At 43.8% G+C, this 27,211-nt stretch overlaps 1 protein-coding gene and 1 non-coding gene across 2 annotated transcripts in view; both read left to right on the forward strand.

Annotated features, from left to right (window-relative positions):
* ADAMTS9 (ADAM metallopeptidase with thrombospondin type 1 motif 9) overlaps positions 1-27,211 on the forward strand; it is a 162,070-nt gene that overhangs the window by 32,864 nt on the left and 101,995 nt on the right. Inside the window, 10 exon segments of the mRNA XM_023754048.1 lie at positions 619-659; positions 766-871; positions 5,729-5,875; positions 7,308-7,449; positions 9,500-9,616; positions 15,509-15,654; positions 23,044-23,225; positions 23,306-23,442; positions 24,856-24,976; positions 25,229-25,324. Coding sequence (XP_023609816.1) covers positions 619-659; positions 766-871; positions 5,729-5,875; positions 7,308-7,449; positions 9,500-9,616; positions 15,509-15,654; positions 23,044-23,225; positions 23,306-23,442; positions 24,856-24,976; positions 25,229-25,324 — 1,235 coding nt within the window.
* On the forward strand, positions 3,111-3,305 carry LOC111826126. The gene has a single exon (XR_002829369.1). It is a non-coding gene; the product is annotated as a U2 spliceosomal RNA (small nuclear RNA).

A 27,211-nucleotide genomic window follows, 5' to 3' on the forward strand; every position in this document is an offset into this window, starting at 1 on the left:
TGGGGGAGGAGAGCACACAATCACCCCTGTTGGGGACCACTTACCCGAAGGTGCTGCGTTGGGCAGGCCTGAAAGAAAGTGGCCTTCTAGGGGGCCAGCGGCTCTTCAGATGGAGCCTGTTGTTACCAGGCGGGGTACAGTCCAGTGCTGCCAATTTCTGCGATTTTGCAAGGAGTCGGAGATATGCATTTGTCTATAAAGTAAACTCTCCCAATGTTTAAATCGTAGCTGCTACCTAGAAAATATTCTCAAAAACTGTCTGGTGCAGAAAAGAGGCCCGCTGGCTTGCCATGCTGCCACCATGCGCCTCGGATTCGCTCCCAGGCACGCACTCATGAGCACAGAGGAGAGGCCTGTTGTCAGGAGTCTTTGGCATTAACTAGAATCACTTCCTCGGTGTATGAGGAAAAACCCTGGTCGGAAAGGTTTCTGCGGTCCCAGGCCACCCCTGAGGCAGCAGGAGGCCTTTCCATGTGGCTTTCTATCCTGAAATCAGTGGTTTTGTAACCCCCTCCCGACTGCGGGTGTGTTGTGAGGCCTGGAAGGCTCTGAAGTGGTGGCTGGTACGGATGTTTCCTCTCTGGTGTCGTCAAGGCCCTAAGTGTGCTTTGCTTTCAGACAGGACATCTGCAGAGCTCAGGACAAGTGTGACACCCTAGGTGAGTCGGCTGTGCGGTCCTCTGCGCTCCAACCCTTTCCTGCATGTTTTCACTCTTAAGCCACAACTGCCTGTTCAAGTAAACCCTTGTTCTTTCCTTCCCATAGGTCTGGCTGAACTGGGAACCCTTTGTGACCCCTCCAGAAGCTGTTCTATTAGCGAAGATAATGGATTGAGCACGGCTTTTACCATAGCCCATGAACTGGGCCATCTGTATGTTTCCTTTCCCTATTTTCCTTGAGTTCAGAGTGACCTAAACTTTCTTCCTCTGCCACAGTGAGCCTTTCCTTGCCTTTCGAGGGCAAGACACTTCTCGAGTCACAGTAGAATTTGCAGGATTGACACACTTTGACCCTTGAAGGGAGAAGTGACTTTGGTTCCGGAAAGCTGAGTGAATGCCGTGCACCCTCTTTGGCCGCAGCCCCTGCGGATCTTTGGTTTAATTGCACACGTTTTCTATGAAAAGTCTAATCTTCTCCCTTCCTACTGGGAATCGGAGGAGGAGGGCTTGACATCTTTGTCAAGGAAGATCCATCATTGCCCAGCTCATGAGATTTTCACAAATCCAAATCCTCCCTGCTTCTGGTTATATGCCTATAATTCAGACAGGGATACGCCTCTGTCATGGGAGAGAATGAACAAAGAGAGAGCAAGGAAAACATGAATTTTGGTCACTGAGTGGTCATTGTGAAACTGGTTTTTCCTTTTGTTCTTTTAGAGGCAGAGCATGGTTAGAACATGTGGCAAAATAGTGTAAATTTGCTAGAAACTATTCTGCTATTTGAGCTGCATCATTTTCTTTCCATAAGTAATAATTAAATTACTTACATCTTTTTGAAATCATTTTCTCAGATGTCACTAATGGAGTTGCATATCAATTTTCATGTCAGATGTTAACTTCATAACTGAAATCATCTGTGAAGCAAGCTCGATCATCCACCAGGCTTCCGAAGGCACCTCTGTGCAGTGTGCAGTGCTAGGCTAAAGCAAGGCAGATAGATAGGTATCTCTCCACTTCAGTTCAACATAGAATGGGTATATTTCAAAACTAGCACCTTTCAAGCATATTTTAAGAGCATACGCCTTTTCTTTTCTCTAAAGGAAATGTGATCAGATACCCAATATTGATAGCGCACAAAAACTTGGCTTTCGTTAAGCAGCTGTGGTGGCCAGAGTTCCATTAGTCAGCTTGCTCTCTGTCCTTTTGGTTTCTCAAATGCTGTCATGAAATTCGAGGATTTATTGGAACTCAGTTTGAAAACTACTGATCCCCCCAGTGTTTCCCAAAGCACAGGAATTTGAACACCATTTCCAAAAGAATGGTCGGTGAAAACAAAAGTTTTGTAGTCTGATATTCTTTATTTTTCAATTACAGTTGACATTCAGGGTTATGCTATGTTAGCTTCAGGTGTACAGCAAAGTGGTTAGAAAAGCATGTACTTTCCAGAGTGGTCTCCCTGCCACTTCAAGTGCCCACCTGGCCCCAGACTAGTTATCACATACTAGTTATCACATACTAGTGATCATGATATTAGTGACTCTGTTCCCTGTGCCGAACTTTACATCCCTGTGACTGTTCTGTAACCACCAATTGGTACTTCTTAATCCCTTCACCTTTTTCCCCAGCCCCACCCCTTCCCCTCTAACAGTTATCTGTCTCTATTTTGTTTGTGTGTTTATTTGTTCATTAGATTCCACATATAAGCGAAGTCTTTCTCTGTCGCACTTATTTCACTCAGCATAATACCCTCTAGGTCAGCGGTTCTCAACCTGTGGGTCACAACCCCTTTGGGGGTCGAATGACCCTTTCACAGGGGTTGCCTATGACGATCAGAAAACACATATATAATTACATACCGTTTTTGTGATTCATCACTATGCTTTAATTATGTTCAATTTGTAACAATGAAATTGGGGGTCACTACAACATGAGGAACTATATTAAAGGGTCATGGCATTAGGAAGGTTGAGAACCACTGCTCTAGGTCCATCCATGCTATTACAGGGAGAAAAATGAGTTTTGTAAAAGTGATTTAAAATTTTTCTTTTTTTACTGAATTTTTTTGGGTGACATTTAGGTTTTAAGTGTACAATTCCATAATACATCACCTGTATATTGTACTGTGTGTTCACCACCCAGTCAAGTCTTCTTCCATCGCCCTTTATCTCCCCTGTACCCTCTTCTACCTCCCCCACACCCTTCTTTCCCTCTGGTAATCACCATACTATTGTCTATGTCTAAGAGTTGTGGTGGTTGTTTTTTGCTTAATCCCTTTACCTTTTTCACCCAGTCTCCCACCCCCTCACTCCCTCTGACAGCTGTCAGTCAGTTTGTTCTCTGTATCCATGAGTCTGTTTCTATTTTGTTTATTTTGTTCATTAGATTCCACATATAAGTGAGATCATATGGCATTCATCTTTCTCTGACTGGCGTATTTCACATACTCTCCAGGTCGCTTCTCAGCCTTATGGCTAAGATCAAATGTAGTATCTGTTCTTATCAGTTTAGCAGTCATGTGAGTTTAAAAAATGTTTGTCTAGTCTGTCCCTGGTTGGAGTCACAGGGCTAAATGGTACAAAATAAAGGCTCTGACAAGTTCTATAGTAAACTGTTGATTTTGTTTAACTTGGTTTTCCCAAACCTATTTTAACAGAATCTTTTAGGAATATTTGTTTATTTTACATAAAATGTAATACATTTCTTTGGGAGTGTAGGTAGGAGGGTAGATTTAACCGTGAAGACTAGGTGGCATTTCAACAGGGCTGCTGTTCCTTTCCTAGGGAATGGAATAGGAAAAGTTACAAATAGGAAGGCATTCAAAGGGTGGAAAATTTCCATTAGCAGACTAACATTTCTCCCCAACATATGGCTAAGAAAAGTGTACCATTTGAAGAAATATTATTAATTTCCTTCCAACAAGAGCTTATAAACTTCTTTTAGACTGTGTATAACATTGACATTTTGAGGAAAGTGAGAATTTTGAGTAGCAAAAACTAAATTATTTTCAGCTGTTGAGAAAATTCAATGCATAGTTAACAAACATCTTCCCTGCACAAAACCCAAGTCGGCGGCATAGTTAGAGGGGCTTTCACTTCCATGATGCCCTTTAGTCCTCACCAGTCGCACAGGTAGGGGTTGTTGTTCCTCTGGGCCTGACCTGGCGGTACTACGCTGGGGTACCTGCTTTCAGGCAGAGGTCGTTTGGGAGCCAGAGACCAAGTTCTGGACTGAATGGTTCCACATTCTGCTTGACTTGAAATTGTATGCTGTTTCCCTACCTGTGAAGTGGGCACAATACATATATACCACTTCTCAAAAGTATCAGAAAGTGAAATATGAAATCTGGTGGATGAGGTGAGTTATTAGTTAAACGAAAAGTATATTCCTAACCCTTTAATGAATTCTTTTTATTTTGATGCTTTGTCTCATGAAGTTAGGTTTACTCACAGTGAAGGAAAGTGAAAATCACAGATTTTCTACTGAACCTTTTAACAATTACATGTTAAGGTGTTTCTGATGATAAAAATCCCAACACAGCCATTCGGGGTGGGGTGGGGGGGAGGGGAGGGGGAGAGGGCGGGGAGAGCAATTGCTCTTGTATCTGTTGAGTGTCATTGGATGCCTCACAAACAGCCCCTCCCCTCTTGCACCAGAATGTCCATAGACACAGAGTGGAAAAGGAAGATGGGGAGGTAATTCAGTGTCTTCTGGATATAGAAACCTTTCCACAATATTCCTGACAAATCATCACAACTCATCTAACAAGAGGGACTATCGTTTGTATATACTCCCAAACAAGAGGTTTTAGAACCAGACTAAAGCAGATTCCAATCCCAGTTCCCCCATCTTAGTAGCCTTACGACCTCAATCAAGTAATTAAACCTCTACAACTCAGTTTCCTTACCTGTAAAACATGGATAGTAATTGTATTATTCATTGGGTCAAATAGGTAATTACGTGAAAAAAAGCATCTGACACATTTAACACACTGTCCTGTGTGTTGTGAATGCAAAAAAAAAAAAAGTTTTGGTTATTATTGGTTAGTAAGTGCTTAATGAATATGTATTATTACCTAGCCCCTGCGTTGAGCAAATGTGCCTGATATTTGAATGAAAAGAAGTTTTCTGATTACGTGATGAAATAGAGTGGATTTAGTCAAGCTCTGGTGGGGGGTGGGGAGTAAACACCAGCCCCTTTGCACAACAGAGAACTCAACAGCTAAAGTCGATTTGGATGCTTGGCTTGGGTTGGCTTTGGTGGTACAGGTAGTAGAAACTAGAAACCTGGGCAGTCATTCTTTTAAGAAAATCGACTTGTAAGCATTAAGAACTCCTTTTAAGTTCAAACAAGACAGTTCGAGTTTTTCCATCCTACAATTTCCATTAGGCAGTTATTCCATCTGGTAATTATTGTGGACCCAAATGTTTTTTAATATATATTTATTGATATCAGAGAAGAAGGGAGAGGGAAAGAGAGTTAGAAACATCAATAATGAGAGAGAAACATTGATCGGCTGCCTCCTGCACGCCCCACACTAGGGATCGAGCCCACAACCCAGGCATGTGCCCTGACCGGGAATTGAACCATGACCCCCTGGTTCATAGGTCTACACTCAACCACTGAGCCATGCCGGCCAGGCATGGGACCCACATTTTTGAAAGAAAAAGAAAACCAAACACATGAGAAATCAATGGGCTGGACCTCACAGACTTTTATCCCAGCTTCTACTTTTATATGAAGCAAGTCTACACACTTCTAACTCTCTGATTTCCACTTTCAAGATGAGCTAGTGAAGTAAATTCCTCCCTACATGCTAAATTATTCATATGCATTAAACTTGTGATTGGGGAAAGTCATGCAGACAGGACAGCCCTCTGAGCTTGTTGGCCAATGGGTAGTTATCGAGCTGAGAATGGTATGTTGATCATACAACTGATGTTTCTGGGATGACAAATGCTTCTCATCAGTTAATAAAAATGTTTTTGGACAGGTGCATTCTTGAAATCAATGATAACAGCTTGATCCCTTGGTATTTATTGACATTCTCATCCTTGTCTCGTTGGCCTTAGGTTTAATATGCCTCATGACGACAGCAATAAGTGCAAAGAAGACGGAGCCAAGAGTCCCCAGCAGGTCATGGCTCCAACATTGAACATTTACACCATGCCCTGGAAGTGGTCAAAGTGTAGTCGAAAATACATCACTGAATTTTTAGAGTAAGACTTGAACTTTCTTGTAGCACAGACTTCTGGTATCTGGCCTTCGTGTAGTAATCTAATTGTGGGGGGAAAATTGTAGAGCTAAGCATTTTTTTTAGTTGTTTTTTTGTTGACATTCCTTGGAGGAGGAAAAAAAAATACTCTGCCATCTGTGCAGTTCATGTCTTTGCCCGAGTTCAAAAGATTACAGACTGAGCTAAAAAGAAAATTGAACCTTACAGAGAATGTGTAAATGTTGCTTTATTCCTGGTAAAGTTAGGAAATCTGTTCCGATCCTGGGGGAGGGACCATGAATGTGATTATATGATGAAGAAAGTCCACAAATATTTATGGGCTTTAACTTCGTCATTTTGGCTTGGAGAGGGGTAGGATAGTGAGGCAATCCCAAAGAAGTTATGTGGTGGATGAAAATTGCAGCACAACTTCCTGTTGTTGAATGGAGGACCGATCTCTCTCTCTCCTCTCTCTCCTTTCTCTCCGCTCTTTTCTTGTTTTGTTTTTTAAGCTTCCTGCCAGGGTGCTCACAGATCCAATTACATTGTACAATATCCCTGTGTCACGGACTTATTGCTTTTCTCTCCCAGAAGTACGAAAGGTTAAGTGATTGTCCGGAGGTCATTGGGTGTATATTTCTGCAACCACAGGAAAGAGAGGGCTTTATTAGTCAGAACTCACTGGGTGTGAATTTTCCAGAAGTGTTTGTAGAAAAGTCAAAAGGCCTGGAGGGCTACTGGTTTTCCTCTTAATCAGGTGGCCTAAGGTGTTTCTCAAGAAAGTTGTTAATTAACTCACTCATCTATTCAACAAACATTTACTAAACATCGGTTGTTATGGAAGATGAAAAAGACACTATCTTTGCTGCTAAGAACTTACAGTCTTTTGGAAAAGATTGTAACAAAATTAAAAACAAAAAGATAATTGCCCTGAAATGTGATGAATGCTATAACAGATACATCTTTCCTACTAGCTGGGCTGTATACATAGCCAATCAGAGTACAAACAAGTATACACCAAAATATATAACTTCAGCTTCTAGATTTAACCCTGGGTGAAAAGAATAAAACAGATATAAGAAAGGAACTGTCCTGCGCTAGCCGGTTTGGCTCAGTGGATAGAGCGGCAACCTGTGGACTGAAGGGTCCCAGATTGGATTCCAGTCAAGGGCACATGCCCGGGTTGCAGGCTCAATCCTCAGTGTGGGGCGTGCAGGAGGTAGCTGGTCAATGATTCTCTCTCGTCATTGATACTTCTATCTCTCTCTCCCTCTCCCTTCCTCTCTGACATCAATAAAAATATATTTTTAAAATTAAAAAAAAGGAACTGTCCACCCTACCATTACAATGGCAGATGGCCTTCCCTTTCAACTGGAGGTGTTGACAAGCCATGAGTCACCCACCACACTCACCATCTGTATTTTTGCTTTCCATAGCACTGGTTACGGCGAGTGTTTGCTTAACGAACCTGGATACAGACCCTACAGTTTGCCTTACCAACTGCCAGGCCTCCTTTACAATGTGAATAAACAATGTGAACTGATTTTTGGACAAGGTTATCAGCTGTGCCCATATATGGTAAGTGTTTGGGGGTTGATTCTGGACTTCTTTTTATTCGTAGTTTTCCATTAGATTTTCACCCTAATATAAACCACCCATGGAAAAGTTGAGAATGGTCCATTGACTCTTAATGGAAGTAGAAATGACGAAGGTGATAAGTAGTCACAGTGTTCACTGGTAGATGGTGCTTTCTCCGCACTTTCCCATTTCCCTCTTGGGACAGTCCAACAGGAGATGCTCACAGAGGACAGGGTGCAGAGCTGGTGATGGCCGAGCTCAGCCCTTCTCTCTCCTCGTCTCTTCTCGTGCCCATTGACCTGTCTAGTTGACCTTTATTAGAGGAATTCTTCTAGATTCAGTAAAAGTAACGCATGAGACAAACCTGTTTCCCTGTTTTAGCTCATCAAAGCTGTTCCTGTGAAATCATTTCTGGTGGTAGCTCAGCTGGTGGGTGTGTGGCATTTTGATGTATGTGTTGTGGACATGTGGACCAATGATATGATCCAGTGGCCCTCAGATTTCAGAGGAGCTGAACTGTGCTTCTTTGGGGTGCCCCATTTTATCTCACTGGGTATATGTGTTTGTTCGTTTTGCTGGGAGAAATTTCAGAAATAGCATGGTGAATTGGGAAGTACAGTGATTCCATGGAAATACATAATAAGATATTTTGAGTAAAATCTATCCATGATTATATTCATTTCTGTGTTATTCTTGATAGTAAACTTTAGGAGTAATCCAAATGCCCAATAATAGAAATGTTGAGCCAATTATGGTGTCTCTAGTTAGTGCAATACTATACAACAATTAAAAATTAACTACACTTGGAAACATGATCCTGATATCTTTTAAGTTAAAATAACAGGATAAATAATTATTTTGTAGAGCATGTTTTCAACTGTAAAAGCCAAGAAGCTACAGGAAAGACTGAGTAGTTTGAGGCTCTTCTATTTTTTTAATAAATAAATTATTCACCCTGGGTGGTATGCTAAGTGGTTAGAGCATCGTCCCATGCACTAAAGAGTCTTGGGTTCAATCTTGGTCGAGGACATGTACCTGGGTTACAGCTTCAATCCCTGGCCCCAGTTGGGGTGTGTGTGGGAGGCAACCAATGTGTCTCTCTCACATTGATGTGTCTCTCTCTCCCCCCCCACCCATGTATCCCTCCCTTCTACTCTCTCTAAAAAAATCAATGAAAAACATTTTTGGGTGAAGATTAATATAAAATAAAATAACATTTTAGTACTTTCTAAATGTCTCTATTATGAGCATGGTTTAGTGTAATAATCAGGAAAAAGTTCTTTAAAATGTATGTCCTGAAATAGAGCTAACTATATCAACTTGTGTAAATCTAAAACATACTGTGTGCGTGTGTAGAGGGGGAAAGCAAGTTGCAAGGCCTATGAGCATATCCTGAAATGCTGAATGCTATTGTTTGTTTCAAGTTGAAATGTATAACATACATTTGGGGTCAAAGCAACGCGAGCGAAGAAAGGATGGCCACCACTCAGGACAGTGGTCATCTCTGGGAGAAGGGGAAGGGATTGGGACTGAGGAGGGATGTACCAGGCCTTCAGCTGGGCCTGTGAGGTTTTCATTCTTTAGTTGGGTGGTGGGTCCATGGCTATCCATTATGTGGCTGTTTGCACTTTTTGTAAGTCTGAAATGTTCACAATAGTTTGTCCCTTTTTCCCTCTGATAATTCCTGACACCCTAGAAAGGAGTCATCCGATGACTGTGGAATTATGCAGCCTACCAGAAGAAAGCACTAGTTTTGCGGTCAGGCCAAACCTAAAGTGAAATCGCAGCTAATCCCAACACCTGATCTCCAGTCGCACTGGATGCACGGAAGCCCCCTTTTCACACCATCTCACGTCCTGCCAGCAGTAGACATGTGTCTCAGGAGCTGGCCTCTGTGTCCCTCGGAATATTTGGTCACTTATCATACCAAGAAATCAAACCCCTTTTCAACCAATTCTGTAACATTGGCAAAACATTAACTGGACGTAATGCTGGCCTTGTTTGCTGTCATCTAATCATGTTGTCTCTGATTGTCATGTCACTGAAATAGCAGATGCAGTGCCGACGACTCTGGTGCAGTAACGCGGACGGAGCGGATATAAACAGCAAAGGCTGCCAGACTCAGCACACGCCCTGGGCCGATGGCACCGAGTGTGCGCCTGGAAAGGCAAGTAACGCCCCAGCCCTGCCTTCTGCCTTGGGGCAGAAATGGGCAAGGTTTCGGCTGCAGGGCCAGTCGCCGCCGTTGGCTGTTAATGCAGCGTGTTTTAGCATGTAGGATACTTTTTTGAGGCAAAAGGTTTCGTTTTACTATTGAAAATGGTGATAACTTAAAATTGTTGCTTAATATTGGTCCAATGCACATGGCTATAACTATTACCTCCATTTTAAGACATACTTGTTCTCATTTTGATATTTCTGAAACCCCAGTGTGCTTTTTAATGTATAGGTACATTTAATGTGAGGTAATCTTTCTTTTTCTTCTTTCTGTCTCTTTTGGAGGTGGCAATGGAATTCTATTCATATATGCTGAAACATCTTAAAACCAAAGTAACGGAGAAATACAGTAAACTTACTGTGTTCACTACTGGGATGCCAGGCTTTTCCCAACCTTTGTCCCTTTAAGAAGTGATGATGTTACCTGGGATATATCCAAGTCCAAATTCTCGGTTGGTTCCCACATGTTAGTAACCACACAAAATATGCTACTTGCATGGCCCGATGATAACAATATCCCATGCATCTAGGAGCATGATTAATGCAACTTGCTTCACCTGGTATCCATCTCAGAAAAAAAAAAAAGTAACTATTAGTGATATCATCATCACCCAAAAATTTGGTTAGAAAGTGTTTTCTAACCCATATAAACCCTGATTTTTTTAATCCATATGGAAAATGGATTTCACTCAGCAATGATGCAACTCCTGGGTTATATTCTGAGTCCTTTGTCTTTCTTACATATATTTTTCCTGTCTTCTCTCTTCTTCCCATTGTCTACTTTGCTCGCTTTTAATATTTTATTCTCATCTCACATTTTTTCCCTCCACTTTTCCTTATGGAATCAATAGCACCAGTTTCCATGGAAGGGGTCCTAAAGAGATGACAGAACGGAATTCTCTTTTCCCCAATTTTATAGATAGGGAACAGAAAAAGAAGCGGCTTGCCCAACATCTCACAGTTCATTCAGGACAGAGTCCCCGACTCCTGAGCCCCTGCCCTCCGGAACTCCCGCCTCTGTTTGGTCTGAAGGGGCCGTAACTGAGCTTCAGTTTCTATTGGTCAAACAGGAGGACTAGTGGTTTCTTCGCTCATCTCTCAGGCGGTAATAGTTACATAAGCTGGAGGACATGAACATTATTTGAAAAACACAAAAGTTCAATACAAAATTACAATGAAGGTGATTTTTTACTTGTCTTGGTGACTGAATCAGTTCAACTTATCACTTCTTAATGGCTAGGACTTCAACAATTAAGTATACTTGTCTTGGTGACTGAATCAGTTCAACTTATCACTTCTTAATGGCTAGGACTTCAGCAATTAAGTATACACCTTTCCCCAGTGACAACCTCACCAAAGCTACATGCAGACATAGGTACAGCCACCTTTGTACCTTTTATTAGCTTAAAAAGAAATATATCTCCTTGGTCAAAGCGAATCTTGCACTTTTCGTGGGACATTTAACTCAACGTGTTGATGGCCAGAGGGTCATAGCTTTGAGTGGGGAATAGGTTCTTGGGTTTTCATGGCAGCCTTTAGGAATTCACTCATCGTTATGAAATGAAGAGGCCTCAGAGTCCTAAACACAGTGGCCCTGACAGCTGCCACCAGTTGGTGGGAGATGCCAGTAGACATGATACCCTGTTGACGACTTGGTGAGTGGGCTTGACTTAGAGCCAGTCAACTACGTTACTTACATCGAACCTGCTTAATCTCAGAAAAATCACTAGCATTGTGTTGTGGTTCTTAGTCAATCTGATGTACCCACCCAGTATGTCCATTTCTGACACATGCTATTGCTTTAAGAAACTCTAACAAAGAAGGATTCTCAATAATATGACTCAGTGAATTACATTTAGTAAGTTGTCATAAACAGGCTGCCAAGTGCCATGTAGTGACATGGTATCCCACTCAATCCTGGAACACAGAACGTGGGAGGATGTCTGTTGTGTCCTTTTCCAATCTTCTGTTTTTGTAGCAGACGCAGATGATAAGGGGCTGCAGGGTAATCTTATGCCTGAGGGATGGGAAATGTGGAAGATCTTTCAGAAGGCTTTTTCAATGTGTGCTCCAGTTCAGCAAGAATGAGGGACTTCAGGGCATTCCAAGGGCAGATTCAGAACACGTTCTGGGCAGCAACTCTGCAGAGAAAATGATGGGGACCTTTCTAGTTGTGTTTTAGGAAAGTGGGGAAAAGTGTCCGAGTCTAGTAGCTTTTACTAAAGAACTGGGGATATATGTGTGTTTATTTGCCTGGAGAGTATTTATGCATTTTACAAATGCCAGAGATGTTGGCATAGAAATTCTGTGTGTTCTTCATTTTGTTTTTATAGAATTGGCAGTAAAACCATACACTTTCCTCTAGCAAATTCAGCCTCCCTTGGCGGAGGGGTTCATTTTTTTCCTTTCTCTTCATCCCGCCCTGCTCCCTCTGCAGGGAGCTCTCCCGAGCTGCTGACAAATGTTATTGTGATGAACGTCTCTGTCTCTTTATTTTCCCCATTCTCTTGTTAAGTCCATTAACATTTTTATTTAAGCCCTGTTTGTGAGTCCCAGGTTTGAAACTTCTGTTTTAAGCCTGCTTGGCACAAAATTGATCCCCAAGTCCCTTTTCCAACCTCTTTTTTTTTTTTTTTTGAAGCGACTTGGCGATTATTTAGGTAGAATATCATTTAAATGGATCTGGACACTTTTAGGAAAAGCTGACTATATCTTGGCTGGGGTTCTACCAGCCACTTAATGATTTGTTATGATGTAAGGGCTCTTCCAATATGTAATTATTGTTTGTCAGCTTTGCCTGGAAAAATAGACTATCTTGGTACATATTTGCCAAACAGCCACGATTCCCAGCCTCTGTCACCTGAGGCAGTCCCCTGCTCCTCTGAGGTTCTTCCTCTCCTCTGAATACCTGTCCACGGTCACATCAGTAAGACGTGTTTCCTTTGTAGACCAGTGTTCAATTAGAAGCTTACTTTTTTAAAGGGACCATGTTAGGACATTTGCGTGCAGTGCTGAAAGGTAGCACTCTGGCATTTTTCTCTGAAGTTTACTGTTTGTTCTTCTATGGAAGTAGCGTCTATAGAATAGAGAGAGCAACAGACTGCAAACAGTGTCAAAAGGAGAAAAAAATATATATCCAGGCAATTTCTTATTATTAAACTCCATGAATCGTCATAGGAACTTTTTCCTTACTTTGTGGAATTTATAAACTGTGTATCTGGCACCAAGACTGGAAGGCTGAATTTGGGCAATAGCTATGACCTCAATTATATATTCATTAGAAATGTTGTCCAGGTCAGACCCAGTTATAGTAGTGTAAGCAAACTGCATCTTGTTTTTTTTTCTGACACAAAAAAACTAGTCCACATTGAAACAGGTTATGGAGCTGTTGTGGCAGCTCCCCCAAATCATCAGAGACCCAGGCTCCTAATTTCTTTCTACTCCACTATCACATGCAAATGGTCTTCATCTTCAAAGTCACAAAATAGCTGCTGCAACTCCAGCCATCAAGTCTGAGTTCCAGGCAGAATGAAGCCAAAGGACAAGGAACAAAGGGGCAAAGAACCTTCCCAGAATCTCACCCAGTGAATCCTGCTAACATCTCTTTGACCACTCTTATCTGTTTAAGAATCGGGGGATATACAGAGTCTGTACCAAGGATGAAAGGGAGAGTGGATATCAAGTAGACAACTTAGATTTACCAAACCATTAATTTGCTTTTATTTTAAATTTCAGTCTTTATTTAGATGTCAGAATGGCCCCATTTGCTCACAATGGAGAGACAGGCAGCATGTGTCACAGCTAGGGGTGCACTCGAGTCAGATGGTCTAATGGTTAGGCTCTGCCTCTTACTGAGGTTTTGCCTAAACCCCTTTGTTCCTTCCCTTGCTTTTCTGTAGAAACGGGGGTAATTAACAGTACTACTTTGTCGTGTGCTGTGAGAGTTAAGTAAGTTAATATGGATGTTAAGTAAGTTAATAATGCTTAGCACAGGGCCTGACAAATATTAAGTGCAAATGTTTGCCATTATTTTTGCTAACTCTAAGTCTGGTCCCTGTGTGCTCAGCTGTGTAGTGGGTGCTTAGATGCACTGTGCCCTGTTACACTCCAAGACAACTTTGGTCGCTTTTCATCTGTGGAAGCAGAGTTCAGTGACTCCCCGAAGGGCACAGCGCTGTTAGTGGAAACTAGACTTTTGCTGTACACCTGTCCCTGTGCTGTCCAGAATGGCAGCCACTAGCCACGTGCGGCTGGTGAGCATTTGAAATGTCAGTCTGAACTGAGATGTGCTTACGTGGAAAAACACGCCAGGTGTTGAGACCTAGATGGACAAAAGGATTTAAAAACTCATTTATAATTTTGTGTTGATTATACATATAGAAATAATAACGTTTCAGATATTTTGAGCTAAATAAGAGATATTAAAATTAATTCCCGTTTTCTTTTTGTTTTAATGCGGCTTCTAGGAACTGTTAGTCTGGCTTAAAGATGTGACTCAAGTCGCATTCTCCTTGGGGAGTGGCGCTCTAGACCAGCGGTCGCCAGCCTTTCGGACCTCACGGGCCACCAGTTGGCGACCGCTGCCTGGACAGCTGCCGCTGTCATTTATCCCTAGTGCGTGTGTGCCCAGAATGTTCAAGACCAGGGTAGAGGCGCATGGGAAGTGGCTTCAGGGGTGTTGTGGGCACCTCTGCCTCTGCCCACATGTCTTGGGTACCGAGTTGCCCAGGATTCTTTGGAGGCAGAACCTTTTAGGTCTCAGCCAAACAGCCCAGGGAAAGGGACGAGTCCTCAGATACTCGGAGAAGTTACTTACGAGGGAGAAGACACAGCAGAATAGACAGTTTAATTACACTCGTTCACCAAGTCTTTCCTGGGACCAGCCATTCAGACTGGGACCTTCACCTGCCTCTTTTTGCTCACTTTCCCCAAATATGAACCCACGCCCACCCCTCCTCCCGCCCCCCCCCACCCCCTCCCCCTGGCCTTCCTGGCTCCAGGCCTGTGCCCTCCCTGTGGATAAGTCGCACTCGCTCTGCCTGGAGACCTGCGTGAGCTGCGGGGCATCACCCTCCTGCCGCCTGGGCTGCCACCCTCCCTTTGTCCCCTGCTCAGTGGCCTCGGCTTTGTGTCAGGCCTCACGCCGGCCATGGCAGAGGCCTGAGATGGTTTCTTGGCCTCCCTTGTCCTGCTGAGGACTTTTGTGTTTTGTTTTGTTGTAAACACCATGGCCTCCTTCCTGCTCGGGGCTGGAGAATGTGAAACCATTAGTAACGAAAAAGCAATAAAGCTCAGGGCTCTCTGTAATGTGTCCATTTGGCTTTCGTGTGTCCTCGTGCCTTGTGGAGTGATCATATAGGAATCCTGGAACTAGCCTTTTTTCTTTCCTGTTTCATTAAAAAATGGGTTTTCAAATCCATGGGAAGCAGTAAAGCATTGTATTTTAACAGGCTCGCAGCATCTCTGGGCCTTGTTATTGGAGACTTGCTCTGCAAATCCAGTAACTCGTTTTGGCTCTGGCTACAGCCAGTGTGTCCATTTCCACTCCTTATTTCTCCACGTTGACTCACTGAGCACCTCGAAGCTGGCCACCCTGACCAGCCTGGAGCCGACCACTCGTTGGCCAGCTTTATTCAAGCCAGTTGTAAATGAAGACTCAGCCTAAAATCAATAAGTCGGAGATTAAAAGCCCTACAGGGTCCATCACTCACATAGCTGATGGCACTGCAGCCTTTCCCACCGGCACCTGGAAGTCAGTTAGAACAGGGTGTATTGGAAGGACAGCGGGTCCTGCAATGTCTCAGCACCGAGCTCTCCCTCATTGTTCCCTTATTAAATACAGCACTGCAAGTTTGGATTTTGTGTTCCCAAAGAAATGGAGCCCCCCGCGATTGATGGATCCTGGGGAAGTTGGACTCCGTTTGGAACCTGCTCCAGAACGTGTGGAGGGGGCGTCCGCAGCGCTGTCCGGGAGTGCAACAGACCAGCGTAAGTCCAGAACTCCTCCCTGTCACTGCCGGGGTAGCAGGAGCGAAAAACGCCTGAAGGGAATCGTTTAGCTGGGGGCAGGCGAAGAGCTCTTTCCAAATTAAGAGAGTGGGTGGACTTCTGGGGCTGCCAAAACGAATGTTTATTATTTCCTCCAATGCTCCTTTATTATTAAAAGTTTTCTCTACCCAACAGTAGATGCGTTTGTGTTTAACAACTCTGACAGGCAGGCATAGCTCACTGCCCCCCAGAGCTTGCACGCTACTAAAGTAAACAGATAAATTTTTCCTGCGGAAACAAATAAACCGGCCATTTGCATCCAGATGATAGAGAAATGCACCCTTTGCAGTGAGCTTCTCGGATGCTGGGAAGGGTACCCAGACCCCCAAGGCAGCATCGGCAGATCCCAGTGGATCTGGAACCCCAAGCCAGGAATTACTTTTGAATCAATCCGGTTGTTTCACAGGTGAGACAACCTGCCCGTTTACAGCGTGGGGGTGTCCTGCTCTTCGGGATAACCCTCGTGTGACCAGCCCGGCCTTGTTAGGACTTGCATGGCCAAGTAAAGGCAGTGGGGTTTCCTCAGCACCTATCCTGGCCTGGGTTATCCTGTGTTTGCCGGGGAGGCTATTAAGCAGCAGGTTTTGAAAATTGCTCTCTTCGTTGTGAGGAATGACATTCGATTTTGTGTGGCTAGATAGAAGGTATATCAAATTTAAAGGAATAGAAAACAATAAGGATATTATTGCCACTGAACCTATATAGGTGGGGACACCAAGAAGTCTTCACAGACTCGGCATAGTTTCTAGCTGTAGAAAGCAACAACCATTTTTCAAGAGCCAGCTGCTTTGGGGTAATGTAAAATGATTCGCCCAGCTGTACTCATTTAGTTTTAACAGCCTGCACGCGGGAGAGCAGGTGGGATGCAGAGAGAAGCAGGCAGGTGAAGTAGCAGAGTGGGCTGGCTCAGTACAATAGGGTTGTGTTGCAGAGGGGTGGAGACTACGTGCTGATTGGCAGGAAAAGGGCCTGCTATTGACCAAGCTTCCAGATTTTTTACAAGAAAAATCTGAGTTGTGTGAACCGAAAAACAAATAGCTGTAGGTCATTGTTGCAAGTCCTGCAAATACCCTGTAGCACAAATCACAGATGATGATCAATTAATTTTAATATATTCTTGTTCACAGCCCAACATTGAGTTCACGTCCACATATTAGTAGTCTCTATAGAAAACAACTATAGAGCTATGAGATACAGACTCTGGTTTATAAAACTAACACTATAGCTATGTACATAAGCGAATAAACATTAGATTTTCCCATATTTAGTATTTTTTTAAATAATGGTATAAAATAGTACATGCTTTAAAAAATGTAAATACAAAAGTATATGATATAAAAACTCCTATCATTGTTATTTCTAACCCCCAGTTACCCCCACAAGAAATAACTGCCAAAAACAATTTTATGTATTGTATGAAATAAGCATTATACAAAATCAAGATCACACTAGATAGTGTTCTACAACTTGCTTTTTAAAATCAAGTATGTAGCTATTTGCTCTGTTGAAATTTTAAAATAAAACATTTAAAGCCAACAGCAAATATGAATTTTTAAAAAAGTAAAAACTAGTGGGTGGTTACAGTGAGCCAAATTATTATTATAGTAAGCTATATTATCATGAGGGTATGGATATTGCAAATAGTGACACTTTTGAAGTTTTGACTCAAGAATATTGTATTCAAAAGAAATGTTTGTTTTTTTCTTTTTTTTTTAAGCATCAGGGCAGTTCTAGAAGTGCTATGGAAGGGAGAGAGAGATGAATCTCTGCATAATGGCCTGGGCCAGACAGACAGTCACCTGCGGGAAGGGCCCCACAGGAAAGGGTCTTGAGCTTCAGAGTGAAGCGAAGATCCTCACATTCAGAAGTTAGGGGCCAATCACGGAGGTCGGCAGTGAGAGGCCCTTGTTCTTGCTGTTTGCTCCCAGGGGTTCTACACGGATGCAGTCCGCCTGGCCCAGTGGCCACACGGACACCACCTCACTACAATGCCCGGGGCTGAGGAAGGACACTGCCTCTGAAGCAAGGTCCCAGTGGACCAGCGAGTCAGTTTGACCAGAGAAGGGGGCACAGAAACGCGAAATCAGATCCAAAACTCAGTTAAAAGCTTGTTACAGAGACATTGGCAGAGCGGATGGTTCATTAGGGACCATAGAAGCGGTTGCTGCCCTGATCCTCAGTCTGAGGGGGGCGGTCCCCCACCGGGGAACCCACTTTCCTCAGTGCCAGAGTTCAATGCCAAGCTCCAACTTCAGAATTCAAGGTTGTCTCTATTAAGAGCACTGGATTGTTTTTAATTTTTCACAGTATCCATGTGATTCAAGAATGCATTTATTTAGCATCTAGACACATTACACTGAATGAGGATTTTTTTCCTGGAAAGTATAAAAGCTGAAAAAGAAAAGTGGCCTTGCTATGCACATGGGTTGTGCCACACCCATGAGAAAGCTGTATAAACCCTATGTTTCTAATTTTAGTCCAAAATCGTGGCCTCAGTTTGTATACAGTGGTTCAGGTTTGCCGTCATGACAATGGGGCCCTAATATTTTGTCTTTAAATGCTTTATTTATTGTTCTTAATTCCATTTTTGACCCAAGTCCTACAGGTAAAAGGAGCATTTGTTCTGGTTCCCATTGGCATCTCTTGCCTTGGGGGGGTTTAATAGCTCCCTTTTTCTATCAAAGTGCCCTGGATTGGACAATTAATTATATGGTCACCCAATCTATGAGAAATATGTAATAGGGCAAAATTTTAAATCATAACCAGCAGATTCTAACTTAGAGTGTCAGAACAAGACCAGCAATGGAACCAGAAGAGGCATGGTCAGGCCAGTGGCCAGCACTTTTTATTTCGGGCTCTCAGTTTGGCCCTGAGCTTCCTGGTAACTGGAAGAAACGGTTTATAGAATTGTTAACGTCCATCAAAGTAAAAAATCAAGCCAGTTCTTTAGGAACGGCAGAGTATTTCCCTCTTCTAGTGCTTCTTTTTTGCTTTTAAATTCGAAGGTAGGTTAAATTTAATAACAATAAATTCATTGATTTAAGAAAAGACAAGATAGTGAACTGGATATTTCTTATTTAGGCTTTCACCATAGCAACTGCTGATGAAATCTTACATACAAGAGAGTAGACATATATGTCTGTTTTGTCTACGAAAATCAGTCTCTCATTTGGCTGTAACAAAACTGCAGCAAAGCTCTTTGAGACACTGAGTTGGATGAACTTATATAAAAATGTCCAGAATTAGCTACTGTGGGAGGGTCATTGACTAATGAGTTAGTATCCAGTTCCAGAGACTGCCCCACTTGGCTGCCCCACTTGGCAGGATCCTCAGTGATGACTAGTGCTGCTTCCTGGCTCGTCCCATCTAATCCCCGAACTCTGCAGTTGGTCATTTAACTCCTTAAAACCCTCCAAACTTAGGAAATACACTAGCTTCGGGGGCTGCTGCTGTATTCTTAGAAATTTCTGCCTTGTGCTGACCCTAATCTGCCTGCCCTAACTCTTTATAAGTAAACATAGAAGTCAAGATTTCTGTTTAAAGCCATTTGCAGATTAAAGGTTGGCTCCCCTTGATGGTAGAATGCACCTGTGATGATCCTTGTAAAATGCCTTCATCCTTGGCTGTGCAGCATTGCGAATTTTCTTTGTTATGTATGAGTAAGCGTGGTTGTGTAATATGTGCTGGAAGGGAAGATTCAGCATGGCTGTGCTGAGTATAGTTACTTTCATAGTAATTAATCTAACAATTTACTTAAGTCCTTTTCATCCCTATTTGACATGCTATATTTTTAAAGGATCTTAATGGTTGGAAAATGTGGTTAATATTTTTTCAAGTTGCATTTCCTATAATTTTCAGTATTTTCCTACATGGAAAAAATACGCCTACCCGGCTAAATTACTAAAGTGTAAAATGAAATTTTCCGGGCTGAAAGGTAAGTTAAGTTGGCTAAAGCCTTCCCCATTAAACAATACATGCAAGGCAGGCCGAGATCACATTGGCTGGGATATAAGATAAGCCATATATTTCAAAAGGGCAAACTTACGTTTATTAATCAAATATAATCTGCCTTTATTATAAAAAGCAAATAAGATCAGAGGACGAGTTTTGATATGAAATGAGTCCTGTTTCAAGAGAGGAGGCCTAGCAGTGAGGCCAGATGATGAGTGAAAGGTCAGGGGACGGGGTTGGTCTCGGCCAGCACATCTCACTTAACTGGCATGTGACCTTGACAGAATGCTTAACATTTCTGAGCCCATTTCTCTCAGTTTCAGACACCAGAATGCCACTGCCCACCTCAGAGTGTATCCCTGCACACTCAAAAGAATAGCTCGGGGCCAGCACACTCTTTCCATAAACGAATACTTTTTCTGTAAAATTTCATAAGTATTTTAGACTTTGAGGATCTTAGTGGCTGTGTTCCAATAAAACTTTACTTATGAACACTGAAATTTTAATTTCACCTACTTTTTATGTATCTCTATTTTTAAAAAATTTTTTTTAACTATTCTAAAATGTAAAAAAACACACATTATTTTCTCGCTGGCTATGTAAAAAAACAGGTCGTAGGCCAGATTTTAGCCCATATGCTGTCGTTTGTAGACCCTTGTAATAGCTCAACATCTATGTGTGGCGGGCCTCGCTCAAGTGCTTTGAATGGATTCACCCAGTTGACTCTCCATGAGCCGATGAAGCAGACAGTAGCATCATCTCCCTGTTACAGGAGGAGAGCAGGCTTAGAGATGCAGCGCCTTGCCTAAGATTGCTCTCTCAGTAAGAGGCAGGGCTGGGATTCAAACCCTCTGTAGGGTCCGACTGGATAACCTCAGAAACATGGCCTCTCACATGGAGTGTTTTCTATAAGTTGTTCGTAAAAATGTCATTTATAGCCCGGCCAGCATGTCTCGATGGTTGAGCATTGACCTATGAACCAGATCACGGTTCGATTCTCAGTCAGGGCACATGCCTGGGTTGCAGGCCCTATCCCCAGTTTGGGGTGTGCAGGAGGCAGCTGATCAACAATTTTCTCTCATCATAGATGTTTCTATCTCTCCCTCTCCCTTCCTTTCCAAAATCAATAAAAAAATATTTTTTAAAATGTCATTTATAAAAATAAATCACTAAATGTGATTTGCCATTTGATAGTGGTCAAAGCAGGCAAAGGTGGAAGGTGTCACCATCTGCGGGGAAGCCACCTACAAGTATTAACTCTTTGCAGCCCAAAGAACTGCTGCATTTGGTCAGTTGCAAGAGTCAGCTAAGACTCATTAGGTAACAGAACCCCCCCCCCCCACCACCAAAAAAACAACAACTTTTAAATGTATTTTCCAAGAGAAAGAGATGTGAATTATTTTCAGGCAACAAATAAATGATCCATCCACCAGAGTTAGTTGGGGCATTTAAAACGATGCACAAAGATCATTTCAATTTGAGGGAAAGGTGAAGGGGCTCTTCCTTGTAGCACATTTAAAACAAGCTTCACCTGCACAGCTATGTGGGCCTGAGCTATTATACATGCGTAACCTGACATTGTATGTATGAGACTTGGGTGCCTTCGTATTGAGAGAAGAGCTTGGTATCCAGGAAACCGAGGCTGTATCTCTAAGTGGCATCAAAAGAGAAAAAGAAAAGATTCCAGGCCATAGCTCCAGATAACATAGCAGAAAGAGTACAGAGCAAGAACCTGGGAAACGTGACCTCTACTCCTGTCTCTGCTCTCTTATGGCTGTGTGACCTTGGGCAAAGTACTTAACTTCTCTGAACCTCCTCTTGCATGGTATTTAAGTACCTCTGCCTTTCTTGGCTAGTCAAATGTACAGTGCAGATTAAAAGCTTATGGATTTAACTGTGTTTAATGGGAAAACAATCAGACAGATACTGCTCGGTTATGTGTTATTTCACATATCTAGATGCAGTCTTCTTCATGGTAACTATTCATAATAAGCTTTACATGTGCAGGACAGAGCTCAGAGAGGCCAGGGGACTTACACAGAAGTGCTCAGCTGTAACTGCAAAGCCCACGCTCTTACCTAACTCCACAATCTCTGATCGAGGGACCACATTAATGACAGTGTCCCGGCCAGGTGGCCCTGCCTGAGGCGCGGGCACGCTGCAGGAGCACCGCATCCTGGCTCGGGATGCAAGCCACGTTGTCGCCCGGATTTGCCTCTCAAACACGCAAACTGCTGACCTGGATCGGTTAGGTTGGGAGTGCTCACATGCACCTCACAGTAGTTAACCTTCCAGGCTTCCACTGTGCGCAGACGTTAGAGAAGGAGAGAACTGAAGTGCAGTGAGACTAAAAGCGTTGTCTATGGTCACTTGGTGAGGATGCGGCCAAGAGCGGAGCCCAGATCCAACTCTTACCTGCTCCTCTGGGCTGCCTCTCTGGGCTTGGATACATTTCCCATTCCTCCAGGGCCTGGTTTAACAAAACAAAACAAAAATACTTCTTAGGGTTCAAATCACTCAAAGATTCATTCCGCAGAAGAGAGGCGGGAAGGTGAGAGAGGTGTCCTAGGGTGGCAGAGAAATCTGAGCTGTACCAGCCCCGGGTGGGTGAGCCAGACTGCCTAGGACTCTGATCTTCCAGTTTCCATGATGAACTTGGCAAGCTGCTGACTGCTGGGAGACGTGTTGTATAATTTACTCTCCGGGTCACATCTGGAAAGTACATGCACGGGTTGCATGCAGAGATTAAATTTGCACTGTGATGCTTTTCAAGCCAAACTCCATACTCTTGCCGTACAAAAGGCAATGAAGCCAGTGTGCTCTCCCGCTTCTATTAAGTTAGTGGAAATACAGGCACATTCATTCCCTTTATTCCATCTTATTTGTAAAACAAACAGATACAGTGGTTATTGGGGGGAAGAGAGGATGGAGGGCATGAATGGGGGTGGGATGCAAAGGTTTAGGGTGGTTTCCCAGACTATCAGTAGGAGAGGCAGACAGGGAGCATTCTAACTACTCATCTGTACCTTTCACCTTTTGCCTTTTTGAAATCGAAGGACTAACTGACTGGGAGAAAGGCGAGAAAATGGGCTCATCGAGTCCAGTCTTCGAATTTTATACTTTAAGTTATACACTTGAAACAGCCTTATCAAATAGCACCTTTCCATTTTACAGATGGGAAGACTGAGGCTCAAGGTTAAGTGACTTGTCCAAGGTTAGACGGTTAAGGGTGTTGAAGGCAGAGTGCAAACGCAGACTCCAGAGCCCTGGCCCTGTTCCCTGTCACCGGCCACTTCAAATGTCCTTCCCTGGAAGACCAGAAGCCACGGGCGAGGGAAATACCTTATAAAACAGCGTGTGTTCTTTCCCTTTGCTCAGGCCCAAATACGGTGGAAAGTACTGTACGGGGCGCAGGATGAAATTTAGGTCCTGCAACACGGAGCCGTGTCCCAAGCAGAAGCGCGACTTCCGAGAGGAGCAGTGCGCTCAGTTTGACGGGAAGCACTTCAACATCAACGGGATCAGTCCGACCGTGCGCTGGGTGCCCAAGTACAGCGGAAGTGAGTGCGCGGTGGGCTGGTCCGGGGGCCCAGGGCGTCCCGGCACGAGGCACACTGCACTCACGGCGTGTCTCCTCTAGTTTTGTTGAAGGACCGGTGCAAGCTGTTCTGCAGGGTGGCCACGAGCACAGCCTACTACCAGCTCAAGGACAGAGTGGTGGACGGGACCCCATGCAGCCAGGACACCAGCGATATCTGTGTCCAAGGCCTGTGCCGGGTAAGTCCCCGCTGGTGTTTCCGTCACTGTTGTCTTGCTGCCAGGCTGTGGTCTGTGGCTTTCTTGACGGAGTAGCAGCTGCTAATACCTGTGCACTGCCTCCGGGCAGTGGTTGTCCAAGTGGGATCCCCAGAGCAGCATCAACCCCCCTGAACCTGCCGCCGTGGATTTTTCTTGATATTCTCAGCCCCTCAGGGGCCTGCACAGAACTTCCCTGTGAAGGTGTCTTGCAACAGTTTCCCCACACACTCCTTCACCGTAACCTCAGTGCTTAAGGTTAAACCCAGATGCTCCCTGGCAGCAGTTTCTAGATTGACTAGCTCTGCGCCAGGGTGGTCTGGTGAGGAAGGGCTGGCCTCACTCAGATTCGTCTTTCTGATTTTAAGCAGGATAGCTTCTACCTGAGGCACACCTGTCATTTACTCTCTGAAGGGAAATCGAGACACTTCTGGCCGATGGTAAAGCATCAGAGCAGTGATTTCTCAGGGGCCGATCCCGTTTCACTGTGCTCACCAGTCACAGATCATCCCTAGCACAGCCAGGCTAGGAGATGACCTGTGTCTTCCTTGCTCGTGGCCACTGGCAGATTGGATTCCTAATCGGAGGATTCGACTGCAAGAGCCCCTGAGGGCGCCCCCCACGCCCTGCTCACTGCTGACAGTGCAGGTCCTCCTTGTCAGCGTATTTTGTGGCAGCGCTGGAGTTCCTCCCTGAAGACTGGATCCTACAAAGGAACCAGATGGGCAGGAATGTGAGCGCCGGCCCCCCTGGTCTCCAGGTTGCTGCTGGTGTCCTCAGAGCTCAGGCTACACTGCTGCTTTGCATTGAGACCTAAAGACATTCGGGAGGCCATTGGGAGCCTCAGGCCTCAAAGGGGTCTGCAGCCATCGCTGGCCTGCACTCATCGGCAATACTTAAACAGGCGGTTTCACGCCAAGTACATGTTCCAGCTTGTCTTGGACAATTGGGAGATGTCAGCACTGGGCGCCGGTGGGCGTGGCTGGCGGCGGTGGCCGCAGTGGGCAGCGCTGCCCCTTCAAGATCGGATGTGAGCTCTTTAATTGGATACAGTCCTCACTGCTCCATTTCCCAATCCCAAGTGGGCTTTTCATTTACTCAATTTATTTGTGGGCTAGTGCTCCTCAAACTCGAATCTGTAGGTGCAACACCTCAGGAGCTTGTTAACATGCCAGGACATCTCCCCGAGTCGGCAGATCTGAGGGTGCTCGCGCATCTGCACATCCGACAGGCTCGGGGTGCCCTGGGCTGCTGGCCTCGACCACGTTTCCCATAGCAAGTTTGACTTAATTTTCTTGTCACTTTGAATGTCCAGCATGCAAAGAAGCACATTACTTGTTGTTTTATCATCTTTATAATAATTACCACTTATTTCAAATGTTTTCTTTTTAAAAGCAAGCTGGATGCGATCACGTTTTAAACTCGAAAGCCCGGAGAGATAAGTGCGGGGTGTGCGGTGGCAATAATTCTTCATGCAGAACAGTGGAAGGAAACTGGACACTAGCAGTACATTACGGTAAGACTCTGTTTCTAACTCCCACGAGAAGGAAAATGGTCACCATTTAAAAAACTGCTCACCTTGTGTAATATGTAAGAAGTAATAATGTCGAGCGTAAAATCAGTCTTGTGAAGGTACGTTACCCACCTGGCTATAAGGCACCTAATGAGTGAGAGTTATAGTGTATTCCTTTGTTGCCCGTATTTTATTCCAGGCTTAGAGAGATGAGCCATGCTGTGGAACACTGAACTTCTGCCCAATTCTTTTCAGGTTATAATCTCGTGGTCCGAATTCCAGTGGGTGCTACCAGCATCTATGTGCAGCAGAAGAGTAACTCAGGAAAACTGGAGGACGATAACTACTTAGGTGAGATGGGTGCCCCCGCCACGGGCAGGAATTCTTGTTTTCTGGAGCAGTTGGTGGACACTTCCCTTCCTGCGTTCCACGCGGAGAGCTTTCCGGTGTCAAGTATTTTCACAAAAGAAGTTGGTCTTGAAATTCACTTATTTGATTTCTCCCACATATATAGACTCTCAGCGTATTGATGTAAGATTCATGTAGTTATATCAGTCAATATTGAGGGATTTACTCTGGATCTTAGAAAATAGAAAGGCCCTAAATCAAAATTTTTAAAGCATTTTTTAATCGATTTGATTTGAGAGAGAGAGAGGAAGTGAGATAGAGAGAGAAACATCAATCGGTTGCCTCCTGTATGTATCCCTACTGGGGCTCAAACCCGAAACCTAGGTATGTGCCCTGATGGAGGATCAAACCCACCACCTTTTGGTGTTTGGGACGATGATCCAACCAACTAAGCCACATGGGCCTGGGTCCTAAATCAAATTTTGAAAGTACTTGTCTTGTAAGTTTAGCATAAAATCATTGCTTTGAGTCTTTTTCAAAAAATTTGTCCTGTGGGTAACTGACTTACAAAGGTTTTATTAGAGGTATTACCTGACTCAATGTTAATGTTCTCGACTCTAACCAAGAGTGGACTACTCAATATTTGCTTACAGCTGGTCATTCCAAAAGGTTCTATAGTGGCAATATTTTTCTTGTGTCATGACTAGGCCCGTCTGGTTACTTTACCGATTCTTCATCCTTCTCTCCCCACACTCAGGCATGTGATTAGCTCATACCTATTCCTTATATTGAAAGCACAGCACCCCGACAACCTTGTGTTCACTTTCAACTGTGTGCTCAGCCGAGTCCCACTCCAATTTATCTCATTCCAAAAACTGCAGTAAGTGATGAGGAAATTTGCCAACCATTTTTAATTAAAAGAAGGGCATGGGAGAGGGGTCATGACTGAGAGAATTCGGCTGGTCACCTGGCACCACCATACCCCTGCCCGTGAGAGGCAGCATGCCGGCACCGCACTCAGATCTGGGGAGATCGGGCAGCTCTGTTGGCAGTCAGGTTAAAGGAAATGAGTGTGCTAATGGGCTTTCTCCTACACTGTCCAGACGGGAACTGTTTATCCACCTGAATACAGCCTCTATGGGAGGCTGCCTCCAAACACTCGCCATATTGAGCTAGTACATGAGTCTTCGTTGAATCTATATTTTGGAATGTCTGCATGAAATCCTTCCTAAGATAGACAGTGACCCGTTAGTCAAGCAGGCTCATCAACTATAACATTTAGACATGACTCCATTATAGCATTTTCTGTGTGTGTGTCATTCATTTAATTAACCATTCAATAATGTGTGCTAGGCACAATAACCAAAACAAACAAAACATTTAAAATAGGAATCTCCTTTTTCTTGGAACTTACTTTTTAGTAGGAGCAGATCAGTGATTTTCAACCTTTTTCATTTCATGACATATATAAACTAATTACTAAAATTCTGTGGCATACCAAAAAATATATTTTTTGCCAATCTGACCAAAAAAAGGTATAATTTTGATTCATTCACACCAAACCGGTATTGTGTTGGTTTTTGTCATTTTTTTAAAATTTGATGATCTGAGGGAAAAGAGGTCAGTGCCCTTGACTAAATGGCATTGCCTGTTTTAAAAATTCTTGTGGCATACAGGTTAAAAATGGCTGGGGTAGATAGACAATAACGTAAAAATGAGCAAATAATATACTGTTAGAGGAGGATATGAGCGATTAGAAACCAGAGCAGCATGAGGGAAACCGGGATCCTGAGGGTGAGCTGGGAGCAGTGGCGTTGAGATATTTGAAATGTAGCAGAGATACAACACACCTGGCGGAAGAGCATTCCAGCAGAGGAACAGACAGTGCAA

This window comes from Myotis lucifugus, unplaced genomic scaffold, assembly GCF_000147115.1.
Source record: "Myotis lucifugus unplaced genomic scaffold, Myoluc2.0 scaffold_55, whole genome shotgun sequence".
In the NCBI taxonomy this organism is placed as follows: Eukaryota; Metazoa; Chordata; class Mammalia; order Chiroptera; family Vespertilionidae; genus Myotis; species Myotis lucifugus.